Source organism: Onychostruthus taczanowskii, unplaced genomic scaffold, assembly GCF_017590055.1.
Source record: "Onychostruthus taczanowskii isolate IOZ18803 unplaced genomic scaffold, ASM1759005v1 scaffold123, whole genome shotgun sequence".
Lineage (NCBI taxonomy): Eukaryota > Metazoa > Chordata > Aves > Passeriformes > Passeridae > Onychostruthus > Onychostruthus taczanowskii.
Genome location: NW_024498385.1, coordinates 1,298,617 through 1,317,309, shown reverse-complemented (window position 1 = coordinate 1,317,309; position 18,693 = coordinate 1,298,617). Strand labels below are relative to the sequence as shown.

The following is an 18,693-nucleotide window of genomic DNA, read 5'->3' as shown; positions in this document are numbered from 1 at the left end:
TCTCTTGCAAGTAATGAAAGCTAGTGATATTAATATATTACAAACTTTTATTTGAATTGCAATTTATTCCTAAGTACAGCAATGACATACATTATAAGGCGTAAACATGCTGGAATCACCCCACTTTTTAAATTTTAAAATATTAAAGAACTGAAAAATATGTTTCACTTAGATTGGGGTTTTTTTAATGTAATTGTTTCTAATGGTTCAGTTAAAACCTTGATCTCAGGGACGTGATCAGCCTGGTAACTTGCAATTAGAGTCAGCTTGTTTTCCTGAACCAACTGTGGTGACCTACTCTTTATCTAGCCTTTTGGCCTCTCCTGGCTTAACCTCCATTGGTCTGTGTAACTCTACGATCATCTGGTCAAGCCTTCTTGTATGCACAATTCTGTGTTATGTCTTCAGACCAAAGAATGCCCTAAGAAATTAAGTGTGCTTATAATCTGATTAAAATAATGTTTTCACTAAATCTTTCCATAAGATTTGTGAGTAAGTTTTTCTGGCTGCATTGATATTTCAGTGAACATACCAACCAACAATACTAGGGCTGTCTTGAGAAGATGGTTTACATAAGAGTAAATACAAGAAGAGAAGAACAAATAAGAGAGAATTTAATTAGTGCGTTTAATTGATTCTTGGGTTGTTTGGTTTTTTTGGTGGGTTGGTGTTTCTGGTTTTTCTTTGAAGGCTTTATAATAAAGTGGTAACACTGATTAAATATTGAGATCAGAGTAGAAAACTGAAATTCTCAATGCCCTTACAGTACTGCATGTAATTACAAAAATTTTGCATTTCCTTTTATTTTTTATCCATGCTTTTGGCTTCAGGAGAAAGGTGCCAGAACATTATAAAGACCTTAATATTCTGGAATATTTAGAGAGTCCAGTGTGGGTATGTGAATGGGGATGTGTGTTTCTTTGTGTGAATTTAAGAATTTTTTAAAAATTCAGAAGTGTTCCCTGTGTTTTAAGTCTAGTTGTCAGGTTTTCTTTCTTAATCTCATAAGAGAGTAAGGGGGTGTCCACATTTCTGTATTTGTGTCTCATTTGTGTTAAATGATTTTAAAGTTCTTCCTGTTTTCTCATAACAGTTTTGAACCAGCTGCCTCTTCCATCACCTTTACCTGCTACCACAACAAAAAGCCTGCTTTTCAATGGACGGATAGCTGAAGAGGTGAACTGCCTTCTGGCCTGCAGGGATGAAAATTTGGTTTCACAGCTCGTCCACAGTCTCAATCAGGTGTCAACAGATCACATGTATGTATTTTGAACTTGTTGATCAGATCACCATCCTTACTCCTTGAAATCAAAATTTACTGGATTGAGAAGTTTGTTTGTGAGAATATGAAAATTAGAATATGCAGGTTTTTCCTTAGGCTTGCTTAGTAAGTGGCTGCAATATAAGAGTCAAATGCTTAATTCAGACAATGTTAATAATCGTCCATCAGCCCTTATGCCTAACTGTGCAGTTATTTTACAGATCTAACGCTTATTCCCCTCTCGATAGGCTAGAGTGCAGACTTTGTGGTGTTGATTGTGCAATACTGATTTGCGTTCAATATCAGTCACTAATGTGCATAGACAAATTACATACCCAAAAGAACATTTTTGACACCTGTGTCAATTCTGATTAGGTATTGAACTTAAGTAGTTTAACAATTGAGCCATCAAGTATGCTAATGTATTCTCTTTTTGTTTTTTTTTTTTTTTTATTTCTTCCTTCAATGGTGTCCCTTGAATTGTTTTATGTTGACAACCCTGTCATTAACTTACTTGTGTTGGTCAAATGGAAGTAGCTTTTAAAAGTCCTCAAAGCATACAAGGAGTGCACAGATGCATTTATAGAAAATCCATTGCATTTCTTTATGGTTCAGAGGGAATCCTGTGATCTCAAAGATAAGCCAGTTTTCCCTTTTCAAAATAAAAAGATTTTTAAAGCATTGGGTTGAAACCTGAATGTTATACATTCATACATATGTTATTTTCACTCCTGCAGTAATGTGTTCTTGATGTTATGCCAAAGTGTTCTTTTGTAGAGAAGACTAAATATAAAAATGGGTCTAAGAAACTTCTTATGAGAGTCTTAAACTGACAGCCACATATATGTAAGAGTTTAGTAACAGAAAATGATTATGAGGACTTGCAGGAATATTTCTTCTGCCATTCCTTAAGGAAGAGGGTGAAAAAAACTAGAGGCAGGAAGCAGTGCTTTGCAAACTTGATTTTTCCTATATTTTAACAGTAAATTGTCTTCTTTCATTTTGGTTTTGGTTTTTTTTTTGGTTATTTTGGTTTTTGTTTTCTTTTACTTGACTCATAGTTTCTTATAATTTGAAAATGCATTTGCCTCTTTATTTGCTTACTTCCACAATTCCAGAGAGTTGAAAGATAACCTTGGCAGTGATGATCCAGAAGGAGATATACCAGTCTTGCTGCAGGCTATTCTGGCAAGGAATCCTAATGTTTTCAGGGAGAAAAGCATGCAAAACAGATACGGGGTACAAAGCGGTAAGGATTTTTGATTATCTATTGATTAATTTTATGTTGTTCTGTAAATCTAGGGGACTGATACTAACCACAAATATATATGGAGCACAACGGTCATATTTATGCCTTGCCTTGTGTTTGATAGTGATTTAAAGCTATGTACCTTAATATCTTCTAAGAGCAATTGTATGGTAAAAAGATGGAAAATAGAAGCTACCAGGTATTATTCTAAAAAATGTTTCATGTCACCTCAAAGTTTAATCTGTAGGATAAGTAATTGGATTTTGTTTTGAAACAATTTTAAGTTGAATTTTTTATGCCTAGGTTCATATGTCTTGGTAAATTATTGACGTTTAAAACATATGCATTGATCTTAGTGTATGCGATGACTATAGTGTATCATTGCAGTGAGAGTTATTAACCATTCTGGACTAAGGAATAAGGTCAAATGAGGCATCCTTAATAGCTCCTCCTTTCCATTCCTCATCTTAGTAACTTGTGGTGCCCTACAGCTCTAAGCTGTTTATGAACTTTGGGAGACTAAAACCTTATGCATCTTTCCATAAATGTCAATTCCTTCAATAATTTTTTTACACTTATACAAGAACTCAAGTGCACTTTTGTGTGTAAAAGGAAAAAACTTCACACATGCACTTTTAATAAGAATATGTATCTAACTGAAAAATCACCTGTTGTTGAGCCATCCTAGTTAAAGCATGTATGCTGCTGTAATACAGTTCAGTTGTACAAGAATTTTTATGTAACTTTTAACTTGAATTATGATTTTATGAAATGCATTCTATGCATTTGGTAGGAATGCTAAAATGGTTTTTTATATATCACTTTTTTACAAGAAAAAAACCAGTAGCAAGACTGGGAGTAATATGTAAGGAATCTTATTCTAGTAATGTTTCTATGAGGATGGTGTTTTCTGTGCTATGCAGTAATATGACAAAAATGTGAAAAAGTAAAAGATACTGTGGTGTTAATGGCCACAGACTAACTTCAAATCCATTTCAGACCCAGTGTTTGGGGCTCGTTTTTACTTCTTTCTCATTACATCATTATCACATATACAGTTACCCGTCTGTGGTAACCTGTGGAAAACCTGTTTTTTTGTTGTTGTTGGGTGTTTAGTTTAGTTTTGGGTTTTTTCTTCTTTTTTTCTTTTACATTACCTCGACTGGGCCTTGCAAGTCTTGCCCCTGCCCCTGCCATCCATAAGAGAGATAGAGAAGTGAGAGTTTTCCATCACAGATTAAGTTAATTAGGGGATTTTTTTGAATTGCATTAGAAAATTAATTCTATGTTTTCTATCATTCTTTTAACCCAGAAACTACCACATCTGTGATTCAAAGCACGTTTTAAATTAGGGACGAAGAACAAATAGATATAATTTTTAAGTTTTTAAAAAGAGCATTCCGTAATTTGAGCACAAAATTGAAACTTTGTCTGTACAGTTGTCTTGGTTTAGGGCAAATTTGCGAGAAAACCTCTAAAGGGGTTCTTTTAGAAAGCAGATTTAAGTGACCCCTCTTCTAACTGGTTTGGGAAAAGATTTCTTTGGAGAAGAGTGGAAAAACCTGTTTGTTTAACAGGTAAAGTATTCAATAGCATAAAAACTGAACAATATTAAACAATAAAATTTCCTGCCACTTTGAAGAAATGACGAACTCAAAAATTCCCCTTTGTGGATTGTAGCTTGGCTTGCTTTGTTTTTTATTGTCTTTTTATTGGCACTGGAATGCAGTGTCTTAGGCCCTGGTGGGCTACAGGCTTGAGCTCCCGGTGCTCTTTTGGGTTTTTAGTCTAGAGTAGGTTTGAATAGTTCTAAGAAAAAGAAAAACACAGTCTAGGGAACTTTTATGCCTTAGCTAGATAAAAATTAACTAAAAGCAAAGGAGAGCTCTGTCCTGCTGTCTGTGTTGCAGATAACATAGTCTAGGAGAGATGGATGCAGGGGAGCAAATGCAGTTTCTGATAACAAGCTGTTCTTCTTTTCTGTCCTTTTGCTTTCAGAACCAGTCTTAAAGGTGCAAAACTTATTTCTGGGTTAAACAGATGAATTGGGATACAAGCATATAAAGTCACCCTAGGACATTCTACCCCTTATCTCTATTATGTTAGCCTACTACTAAAACTAACATATATTCTAACTTTATAAACACATACATTATACATACATACATATATATATATATATATATAGTATGTAGCTCTATCTAGACAACAGCAGTAACATGTAGTAAACAGTGATATTTACATACAGTTCTTACTTAATAATCAGAACTCCCTGAGGTACACACTGTATTGTTTCATCTTTCTGAATTATCTACTATGTGTAACTTGGTTTTTGATTAGAGATAACTCTGTGACTGGGTTTGTTTGTAGTTAAGGCAGAATTGATCTTAATTGTCTTTTCTAACAAACCTCTGACATGCATCACTGGGACTTTGTTTTTGTCTGCTTTACACGGGAGCTCAGATTGGGCAGGGCCTGCTCGGTTGGTGGAACTTCAGGTATTAACTAATTACGTGGCCTTTACTAGATGCTGCTTTTAATTTTTGAAAGATCTTTTACTCAATGTTTTTAAGGTGGTTTTTAACAGTCTATTGTACTTTCTTATTTTGCTTGCAGCTGGTTTGGGTATACTCACTTAATGCCATGTTTTTTAATCTAGGTGTTGATAAGGCTGTTTTTGAAATGAGTCCTGTTATCTGATTTAATTTTTTTAGGGGTACTATGCCTTTAAAAGATTTGTTTCTTAGGGCTTAGAATGGTGTTACAGGCTGTAGCATGAGGCACAGAGTTGGTCTTCAGCCATCCTGTGGTGGCTTTTATTGTTGTGAGCATGTATTGCTTACCTTGGTGTGTCTGGGGCAGCGTGATGTAGTTGATTTGCCAGGCCTCCCCATACTTATGTTTGGACTATTGCCTACTATATTACAGAGGTTTTAACTGCTTTGTTTTTTGATCACAGCACAATGTCTTACAGTCATGAATAACTTGAGCAATAGTGTTTGTAGGCTGCTAAAACTTTTTGCTTTGTTGGAGTATAATTGGCTTTAGACCCTCTGTAGTTTCAACTTCAAAATCTTAGTGCTTGACTAAGATTGACTTTCGTCTAAGACTGACCTTCTGCTATAGGCTCTGGGGCAGACTGTGGCTTCCAGCTGTAGAGTAGGGCACATTCCTTATATCTGGTCTTGTCTTGACTGGGCTAAGGGCTATTGCATGAGTGATTTTCTGTTTGATCTGGGTGAAGGCTTGTTGTTGTTTAGGGCTCCACTGGAAAGCCCTAAGTTCTTCTTCCAGGTGACCAGGTAGAGAGGGCTTACAGTGTGGTTGTACTCAGGTTGTGCATTCTCTAAAAACTTACAGCACTTAAGAAAGCTTGAATTTCTTTTTTGTTGGTTAGTGAAGACATTGCTGTGATCTTGTTGAGACATCAGTGGGAATTTGACGCAGTCTATTTTGCTGCTTTACTCTCAGGAACTGGATCTCTTCAGCAGGTCCCTTAGCTTTGGGTTTTTTCTGACTGTGAAACTGGCTTTTAGAAGAAGGTGAATGATTTTTTTCTCCTTTTTCAAACATTTCTGCTGCTGTGGTCTCCTACACAATGTATTGCAGATGTTCTGAAGCTTTACCCTTTTCTAGTGTATCTTGGATTAGTCCATGGCAGATGGTAGGACTGTGCTTTCACCCCTGGGGCAGTTCTCGGTGTACTGCATTCCCTTTTATGTGAAGGTAAACTAATCCCTGCGTTCTGTTGTTAAAGGAATGGAGAAAATAGCGTTAGCAATGTCAATACTGGTGTACCACTTCACTGCCTTGGACTCCAGCTCATACTGGAGCTCTAACGTGTCTGGCAATAGTGGAGTCACTTAATTTAAGGCACGATAGTCCACAGTCAGTCTCCATTCTCCTTCAGACTTGCATATAGGTCAAATGGGCTGTTGAAGGGTGAGTGGGTTTTTGCTTTGGCTCTTTAGCTTACAGGTTATTTTATGGATGGGAATCACATGATTGTTCTGTACTGCCAGCAGTGCACTGTCAAAGTGTCAGTTGTATTTGTTGCTCTTCCACCTTCAGAAGTCTTATTGCAGATGGGTTTTCTGATAGTTTAGGCAAGGTGTTCGATTGTTTGATGCTCTCTGTCTTTATAGGTGCTATCTTAAATGTCCACCTGAGTTCCTTTGAAATACTCACTTTGGAGGAAATCTATGTCTAAATGCATGGGGCTTTTGGGCTAGTCACAATAGGATGTTTCTTCCACTCAATTTTAGTCAGGCTCACTTCAGTGCTGTCCAGAATTATAGCCTCACCTGCAGCATCCCAAAGATGGACTAACCAACTAATTATGGATTCATCAGGTCATCGAGTGTAATCTTTTCTTAGGCTGTGAAGGTTCTTCAGGGAAAAGGACTCAATAGTGACTTTTGATCTTGTGTCAGTTGCTTTGACTTCCGATTTTGTGTCAGTAGCTTTAACTCTGACGTCTGTGTCAGGAATTGGCATTGAGGGTCCTTCCCCTGGATCATCATCATTGATCACTGCCTGATCAGTTTTGCTTGTGTACTTCTTTCCTGCAGTGACTGCCGGTCTCACTGTGACTGCTTAGGCTCACTGTCTGGTTTAGCTGCGGGCTTGGGCTTACTGTCTGGTTTAGCTACAGCCTGAGTAGCTGGTGTGTTGGCTGCAGCCTGAGTGACTGGAGTAGCTACTGATTCATCTGTCTGCCCCCCTGCCTCTATCTGCTGCCCTACAGTATCTAATACCGTGCAATAAGCATAGGCCAGGGCCCAGCTTACTGCAATGATCTTTTTTTCCTCCGAGTCATTATGGCAGTTCTCTTCCAGATATTTCCCCACCTCCTCTGGGTTCTGAATTTTTTCGCATGAAAATTCTTAGGCTGGGGGATCAGAAAATTCCTTCAAGATTGGACCCATTCTCTCCTATTTTCTACAGCACTGGATCTACACGTGAATATGCTTCTGGGTTAGGGGTCTCATTAACTCCTCTGGACAACTCAGCCCCCATTCTAGAGGAGCTGTAGACTGTATAGAAGAAGCTTACTAGATTAAATACCAGGAAGGTGGTTCCTTTAACATTCAGGGGAAACTGAACATTCTGAAAAAGTGAGTTAAGAGATTCAAAAGAGAAGGAAAGGAAAGACTGAAAAGCCTCATCCCCTGCTTTTCTTCTAAGAAACTGGGTGCAATTACCAATGAACTGCCAAACATGCTACTGGAAATAGAATGCAGGGTAGGACGAGGAAACCATAAACCATAATTATCTTAAATAGACTCTAGTACCTTAGTAAACTTCCTATATATCATTATTACCGAGCAGAGCACAATAGCTATTCTAATCTGTGCCCCTCTACTGTAAAAACTATGTGTTAGGGACAATACTGGAGCTATTTCCGGATAAGAAAGTAAGCCTATGGACTAGAAAGGTATTAAAACTTTAAAAAGCCTGGAGATCAGAAACACGTAAAAGCTTCCACCCACAGAGACATCATGAATTCAAGCAACATAGCTACTGATTGCTTTCTTCTGATACAGTGTAAGTACAACTAAAATACAGTCAGTACGCGTTTTTTCCACTTTCTCGAGCCTCACTTTGGGCACCAAAAAATGTATTTGTCCTGGTTTAGGGCAAATTTGGGAGAAAACCTCTTAAGAGGTTGCTTTAGAATGCAGATTCAAACAGTACTCCCACCCAGCTGGTTAGGGAAAATATTTCTTTGGAGAAAAGTGGAAAAAAACAGTTTATTTAACTTACAAAGCATTTGCCAGCACAAAAAAATGAACAATATTAAACAATAAAACCTCTCAGTGCTCTGAAGAGATGATGAACTCAGAAAGTTCCCTTCATGGGCTGTAGCTCGGCTCACTCAGTCTCCTATCCGTCCCTGCGGCGCTGGAATGCAGCGTTCCAGCCCTGATGGGCCACAGGTGTGAGCTCCCTGTGCCATTCTGGGCTTTCAGTCCTGAGCAGAGCTGATCAGAAAAAGAAACGCCACAGTCCGAGGAACTTCTCTGCCTCAGCTAGCAAAAAACTGACTAAAAGCAAAGGAGAGCTCTGTCTGTCCGTGCTGCAGGCAGCACAGTCCAGGAGGAGGATGCAGGGGAGCAAGTGCAGTTTCTGATTACAAACTCTCCCCAACTTCGCTTTCAGAACCAGTCTTAAAGGTGCAAAACTTATTTCTGGGTTAAACAGATGAATGATGAACACATCATGAAGTCACCCCAGGTCAATAGTTCATGCTGATATGGTTACATTATGTCAGCTTTCCATACAGGAATGTTACTTGTTTGGCTGAAATATTGTACACTGTGTTGAGAATGGCAGTGAGTGGTGAAGGGGCAGTGGGCATGCTGGGAGCTCCTTCCAGCATAAAAAATCCCTGGGATTTCATGTTCACTTACCTTTATGTGAGGCAACTGGCATCCATTTAAACAAATTTTGTAGAAGTTGAGGAGTCCCCATCTGTTACTCCAGGCACTGAAATCTATATTTTTTAGCCCAACACAGGACTTTAACTCCTGTTCAGGGCCAGTATTAGTGTGCTATAGTATTACTACATGGAAAGCAGCATTTGCCACCTACTGGGAGGTAGTAATGGCTTAATTCCTGCAGGATTATCATTGTCTCTGCTGGAGAAAGTAGAGGAGAAAAGAGGATGACAGGGAAGGTTTCTGAAACTAGTTTTGCATGTGTAATCATTGCAGTAATTGAAATTGGTGATAGCAACTGTAGGATTAACAAAAATCTTCCAACAATTTCATATTGGGGACTTTTGTCTAACTGTCAAAAATACTTGTACTATTAATGAGCTTCTACCTAAGGCTATAGATTATTTGCTGTGGTTTCCCAAAACACTGTGTGTTCATGAGTTCTGACACTTTTTTAGCTGTAAGATATTAAATTCTAAATTAATACTAAAATAACTTCAAATTCACTTACATTTTTGTGTTTCTATGTCACTTTGTCATGTAGTTGTTAGGATATTCTTTATTCCTGTATTGAAGAGAGGAAAAAGAAAATTCCTTTAAATTCCCCTTTATAACAATATGAGTCAGAATAGAATAGAATATTTCAGTTGGAATGGACCTACTTGGATCATCTAACCCAGTCGCCTGACAACTTCAGGGCTGACTGAAAGTTCAGTCAAATTAAGGGCATTGTCCAAATGCCTCTTGAATGTTTTAAGAACATTGATGCACGTGGCTTGCCAGCTGGTTCAACACCTGAACTTCCAACACCTGACTGTGATTATCTATGAGATGTAGGCGTCACAGTTGGGATATTGGTTTTGCTTTGCAACTAAAATATTTCAGCATCTTTTTTGATAACATTCCCTCTATGTTTAATGGAGATGGAATAGAAAGCTATTGTCTCTGGGTAGAAAGAGACCACTAAATACTATTGGAGCATATATATTGGAGAATATCTTGCAGCACTCAACCCAGGATGACTGATTGCTATAAAGGTGCTCCAGCAACTGAAGATAAGTTTTGTGTTCTTCTGACTTGTGAATCTGCGAAATCTTTTGCTTGTTTGCACAACAAGTATTGTACACACCAGCCTGGGTGCAGAATATATGTCATGATTTAAAATGTTTCTCTTTACTAGTAGATTTTGACTTAAGAATTTCTAAGGAAGAGATGAAAAACCTACTGTTAATGTTTGTAACTGAATTAACACAACTTTAAAGAACACTTTTTTATGTCATGATGTAAAATGGACATCGTACATGGATTCAGTAATTTCTAATTTTTTTAACAGTTGTGGGTAGATGATCTTAATGTCAACAAATTTTATAATGTCAATAACATTCATAATCTCATTGTATGTAAAAAATTCTGAAATTACATACTTCATTGATTGAAAAGGAAATGTGTGTAAGGTAATGCTGTTATCTTTTTTCTTAATAGGGATGATGATGTCACAGTTTAATATTTCTCAGAATTCCATGCGTGGTAGTCCTGCATCTTCCAATTATCAACAAACCACTATCTCACATAGCCCTTCCAGGTAATCCTTTCTTTTAAGTAGGGTGGGAAAGGAGTGAACTATAAGTTGTTCCTACATTGATAGCCAATTCTTGTTGCAAAATGTAAATGGAAGATGGTCAATGTCATGACAAATTTGGCATTTGTCTGATAGCAGGGTAAGTTTCTTTGTGTGCAAAGAAATGTCTTTCTGTCAGTGAACTAATCCCTGTATTCTAAGGATTCATCATGAATTCTCCTCTCTCTCACTCCATCCCATAATTTGGCCAAACTTTCTTTCCTGCCTAAGGAGTCCCTCTGCCTCCTGTTACCCTCTGGCTATCTTCTACCGATGTCAGAAGCTGACACTGGTGGCAAGAGGATAGGACAGAATAGGCTGGTGTGTTCCAGCTTGTCCCAGTACTGGTTTAGCAGAATGATGGGAAAGAAGATTTATAAAAGCATGTATGACTGTAACAGTTATGAAAAAGCTTCTTGCAGAAAGATAGGCCTGGTAGTTTGGCCAATCTTCCAGCAGAATCTTTGTCAGATTTCTGGGTTTTTAAGTTTTTGAGGGTTTGCAAGTAGCATTTAGCTATAATTTAGGTTTTTATGAATATATTAAAATACTCTGGACAAGAGGAGAGAGTTCTTGTAATTTCAACCCAGATACTGGGCTTTAACACGCTTCATCTTCAGTTATTAGATATAATTCTTAAAATAAACTGTTTTCAGGTCTCACTTCAAGTTACTGTAACTAGAAAATGAAATGTTCTGTATCTTCACAAAAACCAGCACACTTTTAAACTTTTATATCTAAAAGGAATATCTAAAAAGGTTGTTTGAATTTTGAATATTACAATGAATAGTACAAAGTTCTCTTGAAATCCTTTCAAAATCCTTGTGTTAAGTACTTTGCTGTTTCTTTCTATTGAAGTTTACCTTTATGGACTTCCTGCTTAGAACTTGGAGTTGTGCTAGTTTGTAATGTACTTTCTGATGTATTTATTTGGTTATTTTAATTTTGAGAAATTGATGTAAGAATGTAAGTAATAATGTGCATGTATTATTGCCACAAGTCAATGTTATTTTTATGGCTTCTTATCTGTAAAACGAGTCTAAGATAAAGCCAGTGAAAGAGAAAGTTGTGTTCAGTGGACTTGGGTCAGGCCGCACCTAACTGCCTGTAACACTCCTGTGTCTTGACAGCATAGTTCTGTTAGATGCAGTTATTTGGAAACTTACTGAAAAGTAAAGAAAGAGTAAATGGCTCCTTGTTAATCCTAGTGACCAAGTTGATTAAAACTTTTTCTGTCACTTTCATTCAAACTTCTGAGATTAACTTTAGGAAATTGCAGATCTAATTTCCGTACATATTTGTGTCATTGTTTCCCTTCCCTAGATGGAGGTCTTGTGAATGCTTTTTATTTTCTTCTGACTATTCAGTAACATGTGCAGTTAGGAAAGTATAGATAGCTTAAAATACTGCTTTTGAAGGAAGTTCTCAATTGTGTTGGAGGCTTTTTTTTATCTTAAAGAAATTTTTATCTTCTGAAAAGATGAAATAATGAATCTGAATAGAAATAATTAATTTTTCTATATTTGCTATTCCAAATTTTTAAAATTTTTTGCAATTTTTTTTCTTTTTAGCCGGTTTGTGCCACCACAGACAAGCTCTGGTAACAGATTTTTGGCACAACAGAACAGTCCAGTGCCTAGTCCATATGCTCCTCAAAGCCCTGCAGGATACATGCCATATTCACATCCTCCGAGTTATACAGCTCATCCTCAAATGCAGCAAGGTAAGTCTGTGATGTTTACTGTAATCTCCTATTTCATGTCAACCTTGCTTTCGTGTGCACATTTCAGTTTCTAATTTCTTTGAAGGAGTCACGTGCGTAATGCAAATATTTGAGGCGGGTATGTATAAGCTTTGAATTTTTGGCTGGAAAAAGTAGTGGCATCTACTTTGTTTTAAAAAATTAAACAAAAGAAGAAAAAGTAAAACACATTAATGTTGCAATACTCCCATTTGTCCAATTTGCATTGTTGCCCTGTATATGTGACAATGAAAATAATCTGAACAACCCAAAAGTTGTATTTGTTAGCTGTGAACATCATTTACATGTACTAGGGAAAACCTCATTTCTGCCAATGAAAAGTTTTTTTAACTTTAGATTAACTGAAGTTAACTTTAGAGATTCTTTAGCCTTACTGGCCCCTTTTAGTGTCAGATTAATTCTGAATTGGCTAGGATTATGCTCAAGATATGCAGTAGCTCACAAAGATGACCTTCAGAACAAAAGGATTTTTGTTCTTCCCTTGTCTGAAAACAATCCTGAAAACACGATCAGTATTAAGGTATCTAGGGCATTTTTTGTTGGTAGAATTCTACTGGATTCTTTTAAATAATTTTTTCTTAAATATATGTAGATCACATAAATAGAATATATATCAGCTGTTTTATAAGTAATGTTATATGTGTCATGAATACCTTGAAAGTTACTAAGGCTGTGAGTTCAGGTTATATAGAAGTAAATAAAGTTTTCTGCGATCAGTAAGGCAAATACTGACTATAATTAGAATAGATATGAGAGAAATTTGGCTAATTTGTACATGGAATTAATATTTTAAATCCTTTTGAAAAATCTTAGATAATGTGTTTTTAATCAAGGTATTTGGAGCAAGTTGGATTCTTGTTCAGATTCCAGACCTCTTGCATCCAACATTTTAATATCCATCGTGTGGATCTTTTCTCTGAATCTTTTCATCTTCGTGACTGCATGACTGTATCTATATAGTTAATTTTTTTTGTATTCCAGCTTCCGTATCCAGTCCCATTGTCACAGCTGGGATGAGGAATCTCCATGAAAATAAAGTTTCAAGTCAGTTGTCTGGAAATTCAGCTAATCACCATGCTGATAATTCTAGACATGGCTCAAATGAAGACTACCTACAGATGGTGCACAGACTCAGTAGTGATGTAAGTTACCTAATCAATCAATTTATTATGATAAAGCAGATATTTACTATGATGAAGCAAGTATGTGTTTAACTGACTTAGAAGTCAGATATTTTATAATGCTGTTGAGGAATAAAACCACTGAGGATAGATTTCAATTTCAGACATATAGACTCACCTGAAAATTGACAGACTATGAAAACATAGTACATCCTCATTGGCTGGTCTAATTGGAAAAATGCTAGACATAGAAAGTAGTAAATGTTGTAAAAGTGCGTTTTTATCCATTTGTGCACTTTCTTAATGGTGCATATGTGTTACCTATGTTTTATTTGTAATTATAACTTTTAAAGCAGATTTTAGAAGCTATGATGCAGAAAACAATTTGAAGAATATTGATTCAAGTTTTGCATCTCTGTATGAATAATAATTACAATGTTGCAGACCTTTATGAATGAGTATTTTAAGAATCATAAAACTCAAGAACTTCAATTATTTTTATTCATTTTAGGATTTTGTTGGTTTAAAACATAATGCTTACATAAATGTTTTGCTTGATATACAAAACATAAAGCATAATTGCTTTAATACATCATGTTTCTCTGAAATACAAAATCAGCAAGTATCCCCTCAATGTACCCTTAATGTGTCACTGCACATTCATTCAATTTAAGGACGATTTTTGGTAAACTTGATAGCATTCCTAGAATATAATTCATCATTTGGTGAAGCGCCAAACTAAGAAAGTATAAATGCACGTTTCTGAAAATTTGTCAGCTATGGTAGGAATGACATGTCTACCCAAAATGTCCTATACTGAGTTAGTCTGTTCAGTTAATTTAGTAGAAATTGTCTTTGCCTGTGTTTTTGACGATTGTGGTTAAAGATCTACTGACTTAATAAAACATACCCGATAAGAAGTTATTAAGCTTATTTTTCAATATGGGTGTGTTTCTGAGATTTTTTACAAGTCAAAGAAAAGTCAGTTGGGGAAAAAAAATGTCAGTTCCATAATTTCAGTGCAGTAGCTAAATTTGTAACTCAGTAGAATATCAGTTCAGTTTCACTTAAAATAGCATCATATACTTTTGATCTGGAACTCACTTTATTGTGGTGTTCTGAATATTAAACTCCTTTGCCCGTGAGAATTTCCTCAGAAGGCAACAACTCTTTTTGCAAGCACTCTTGCAAAAAATAATTGTAATTAACACTACGGTGTAAGTTCAGGTTTATTGTGTTGTGAATGGAAAGAAAAAAACCTAATATAAAATGGCCCATAGGTGGTAAAACTGATGAAATCTGATTTCTTATGGATTTGTGTTCTTGGAGTTGTAATCACCTTAAGTCCATAACTTCAAACTCTTTCCCTTTTAGCAATGTCATCTACTCCTTCATAAGGCTCAGCCTAGTCTATGGCTACACACTTGGAAGGAATTTGGCTGTTTGGCCACTGTCAGAGTGTGATTGTCCACCTATGCAAGCTGCTATCTCCTTGAAATACCAATTTTGCTTTCTATCTCACTACTGGATGTTGATTTCTTTCATGCAGACATGTAAAAACATAATACAATTAAACCTTTTAACATTCTGTTAATTGGGTTCATATTGATCAAAAGGTTAAAAAGTATTTATCACACAGATAATTCAGATTAAAAAAATAAAGGAAAGAAATGGATATGTGAAAAAATTGCCTGTATACAGTTACCTTAAGAAGAGCCACATTAGAATGTTAACTTCTGAAATAACCAGTTTAATTAGGAAACATGAAATAACTGGAGACTTCATTCCTTTGTATCGCTGTACCTTTTGGAAGAATTAAATTTTTAGAATTTGTTTGTAATTATAGAAATTTTCTCTTCATAGTTACAGGATTTGCTAGCTTTTCCTTACCCCAAACATTCTCATACATGCTGTATAAAAAACACTAGTTGAAAAGGGAAAATAACCATTCTATAGTTGAAGTTTAGTTAGGGGACTGCGTGAATGAGTAGTTGTGAACAGCAGAGGGCTCCACAAAAGCACTGGAAAAACCCATGTAAAACTCTGAATGGAGATTGGAATGGTGCATTTCACATTCTATATAAGGATAGTGTGGGGGTAAAAAATATACATTTACATTGCTAAAAATAGAGCATGGACATAATTACATTGCAATTAATATTATATTATGAAAAAGTTTGTCAGAAATTATTAATTGCTTTGGAGAAGGGTGGGGAAGTGCTTCATATTGCCATTGAGTTGTTTCCTGTTTAACTCTTGCAAGCTAAAATCACTCTAGCTGTGTTTTACAAGAGACTAACCCAGCTGCTGTAATGGGACTGCTAGAGAGTCTGTTCAGTTCAGGCTTCCCCAAGCTGAGGATACAGATACAAAGTGTTAGTTTGTTGAACTATAAGAGCAGGATAGCATTCTAGATAATCTTTTAAGGGTAGATTATGAAAAAACAGAGTTTTAAAAATCCACATTTTATACCCTATTTCTTTCAAATGGTATAGTATATACATCATGTAAGTGCTCTACAGCTCTTTACTACGAGTACTTGCAACAAAAGATTCTAAATGGAATCCTAGTGTAAACCCAGAAGTGTTTGTCTAGCTAGAAAACATAGGCAAATAGTTTTTTTTGTGTGCCTGTTCTGGTTACAGATTCCTCTTAACATTGATTGGAGCATTGCTTACATTATAGTCTAATAGCAGTCTAAATTAACAAAGATTTTAGTGAAAGTGACTATTTTCCTAGTATTTCTTGTATGCTTTTTTGCCCAATCCATTTTATCAATTTATGTACTAATTTCAGGTTTTATTTTAGCGGATGTTTATGGTCATATGTTAACTTCTTTTATCATTCTTTCTTTAGGATGGCGATCCTTCAATAAGGAATGCTGCGTCTTTTTCCTTGAGGTCACCACAGTCAGTCTGCTCTCCAGCTGGAAGTGATGGAGCCCTTAAAGGTAGTCTAGCAGTCATATATATGTCAATTTATTTTTCCCAGTTTTAAAGAACAGAGAATTTAAAGAGGTATTCAGTTTTTCCTCCTGAGTTTTGTATTTAACTAGTACTGCAGGCTATGGCATTATGTTTTGGATGCAAAATTATTTTGAGCCCTGATCCAGAAGAAATTTCTGATGGTCCAACAATTAACTGATGATCTTTCAAAATAACATTCAAACTTATGGAGGACAGAAGGATTTAAAATCCTTTCCAATCTGAGAATTAAATTCTATATAAGAATTCAGTTGCTCTACATAAGAAAAGTTTTAAAGGCAGCATTACGAGTATTGAACCCTTAACCAGCTCTAAAGTGTTTTAATATCCAGCACTTGTCTTAATTACAATAATGAAATATTAAAGATATTAAAATAAATGAGCTCAATACGCATAGCATAAATGAAGCCTGAAAACTTTAGCTGTGGAGAGGTATAGGGTGAACTGTCTGTCAGTTGAGAGGAAACAAAAAAAGTTTGCTCAAAATAATTCTTTATACTAAAATCCACTTGGTAAGGTAGGGGTTGGGACATATTCTTGTTAATTTTCTTTTTCAGTGATTGTACATTTACAGGGCAATAACTGAAAAATGAAACAGTGCTTTCTTCTCTGTAGACCTGAAACAAAAATATAAGTCTTACTGGGTGATCAGTTTAGACAGAGAAGAGAACAGAAGATGGTGGAGATTACAGAAAAGGTGAAAACATTATGCACCCTGGATAAAAGACATGTTTATCAGGGGTGAACCTCAGGGCAGCATTTCCGTGCCTATGAGATTATCAGGAAGATCTGAGTCAGTCTTTTCATCGCTGTGGAAGAAGGATGGAATACAATGGACTTAAATTTAAATAGGAGGTTCCAACTAGATCTAAGGAAAAGCTTTTTCACTATCAGGACAGTCAAGCAGTGGAAAAGGATGCCCATAGAATCTGTGTGTTTTCTGTACTTGGGGGTTTTCATGGTCAGGGTGGATAAAACCTGACATGATGTGTCCCTGCCTTACCCTGCTTTGAGCATGAGGATGAACTAAACATCTCCCAAGGTTCCTTCCTAACTGAATTATCCTATGGTTCAGGTGGTAAGTGAGAAGTATGTGTATAGGATGCCAGGAGCATCAGTATTTCAGGACATCATGTTCTAAAGGACTTCCCATAAGGCTTGTGTAAATCTGGTTATTTTTCACTCCTTGTTAAGTTTATAGGTTTAACAAGGTTGTGGATCTAAGTTAACCCACTTATATATGTTATTACCACTCAGACAATGTTTGATTGGTTTTTTTTTTGTTAAATTTGCTGTTGTTTCAATTGGCTGTCTCAGAAACATTGGCTGTTTTTGAAGGGACAGCTTTACAGACTATTTCTGAAAACAGACTGATTGTATAGTTCAGATTATAATGTTTCAGCATTAGCATTAAAGTGCAGGAACTTTCTGATGTATCTCTATGTTAACTTTACTTTTCCCTTTGATAAATTGCACAACTGAAATACTGCTGCTAATGGTGTTGACATTTTGCCCTCATTAAGATATTAATGAACCCTGATTGAGAGAACCAGTTCTTGATGCTCCATCTAGTATTTTAGAAATGTATAGAAGAGTTGTAAATAATGTCAGTGCTATTAAGAACACAGGATCCCGTACAGAGAATTTTTGGCCCATGATTTTTAGTGAAAGTTGAGATGAATACGACAAGTGTTTATGCTTAGCTTTTTGTTGCTCTCTTATTAGTCCCTGCAAGTTTGGTTAGTAGGTCACAAACCTTGATAAAGAAAAATGCGCAAAATACTTACCATTTGTCTGGAAAAACAAAAAGAATGGCAAAAGGTGTAATTAATCATAATCAGGGGAAAATTTCAGGAAGGTTGTTATAATGCCAGAGTTTTCTTACGTAACAAAGGGGTTTGAGGCATTTACCAAAGGTTACAAGACTTCTGGAGAAATGGGGACCATGATTGCACAGTCTTGAATTACCTTCACACTGAATGTAGCTGTCTGTGTGACAGAATCTAAATGAGAGATAAGTTTTGTTTGCAGCATAGGCAAATATTTGAGAGATGGCAGGACATACTTTTGTGTTTTGGGTGATTATTAATTTAATCAGTGGAATAAAATTTCACTGTCTGTGTTCACTTCTGCTTCACTAAAGGTACAAGAGCAGCTGAAGTTTAATCCCAAAATTTTTTTGGTTATAGCCATGGAAACATCATAATGCCTCTCTTTTCAAGCTGTCATCTGTTGCCAGTGGATGACTTTTTAAGAAC

The 18,693-nt window shown here is 36.1% G+C and overlaps 1 protein-coding gene across 7 annotated transcripts in view; it reads left to right on the top strand.

Annotated features, from left to right (window-relative positions):
- NIPBL (NIPBL cohesin loading factor) overlaps positions 1 to 18,693 on the top strand; it is a 156,862-nt gene that overhangs the window by 60,019 nt on the left and 78,150 nt on the right. For all 7 annotated transcript variants that reach the window (XM_041396023.1, XM_041396028.1, XM_041396030.1 and 4 more), the window contains 6 exons: positions 1,094 to 1,259; positions 2,380 to 2,510; positions 10,433 to 10,532; positions 12,140 to 12,291; positions 13,312 to 13,472; positions 16,308 to 16,401. In XM_041396023.1, coding sequence (XP_041251957.1) covers positions 1,094 to 1,259; positions 2,380 to 2,510; positions 10,433 to 10,532; positions 12,140 to 12,291; positions 13,312 to 13,472; positions 16,308 to 16,401 — 804 coding nt within the window. The remainder of the gene's footprint in view (positions 1 to 1,093; positions 1,260 to 2,379; positions 2,511 to 10,432; positions 10,533 to 12,139; positions 12,292 to 13,311; positions 13,473 to 16,307; positions 16,402 to 18,693) is intronic.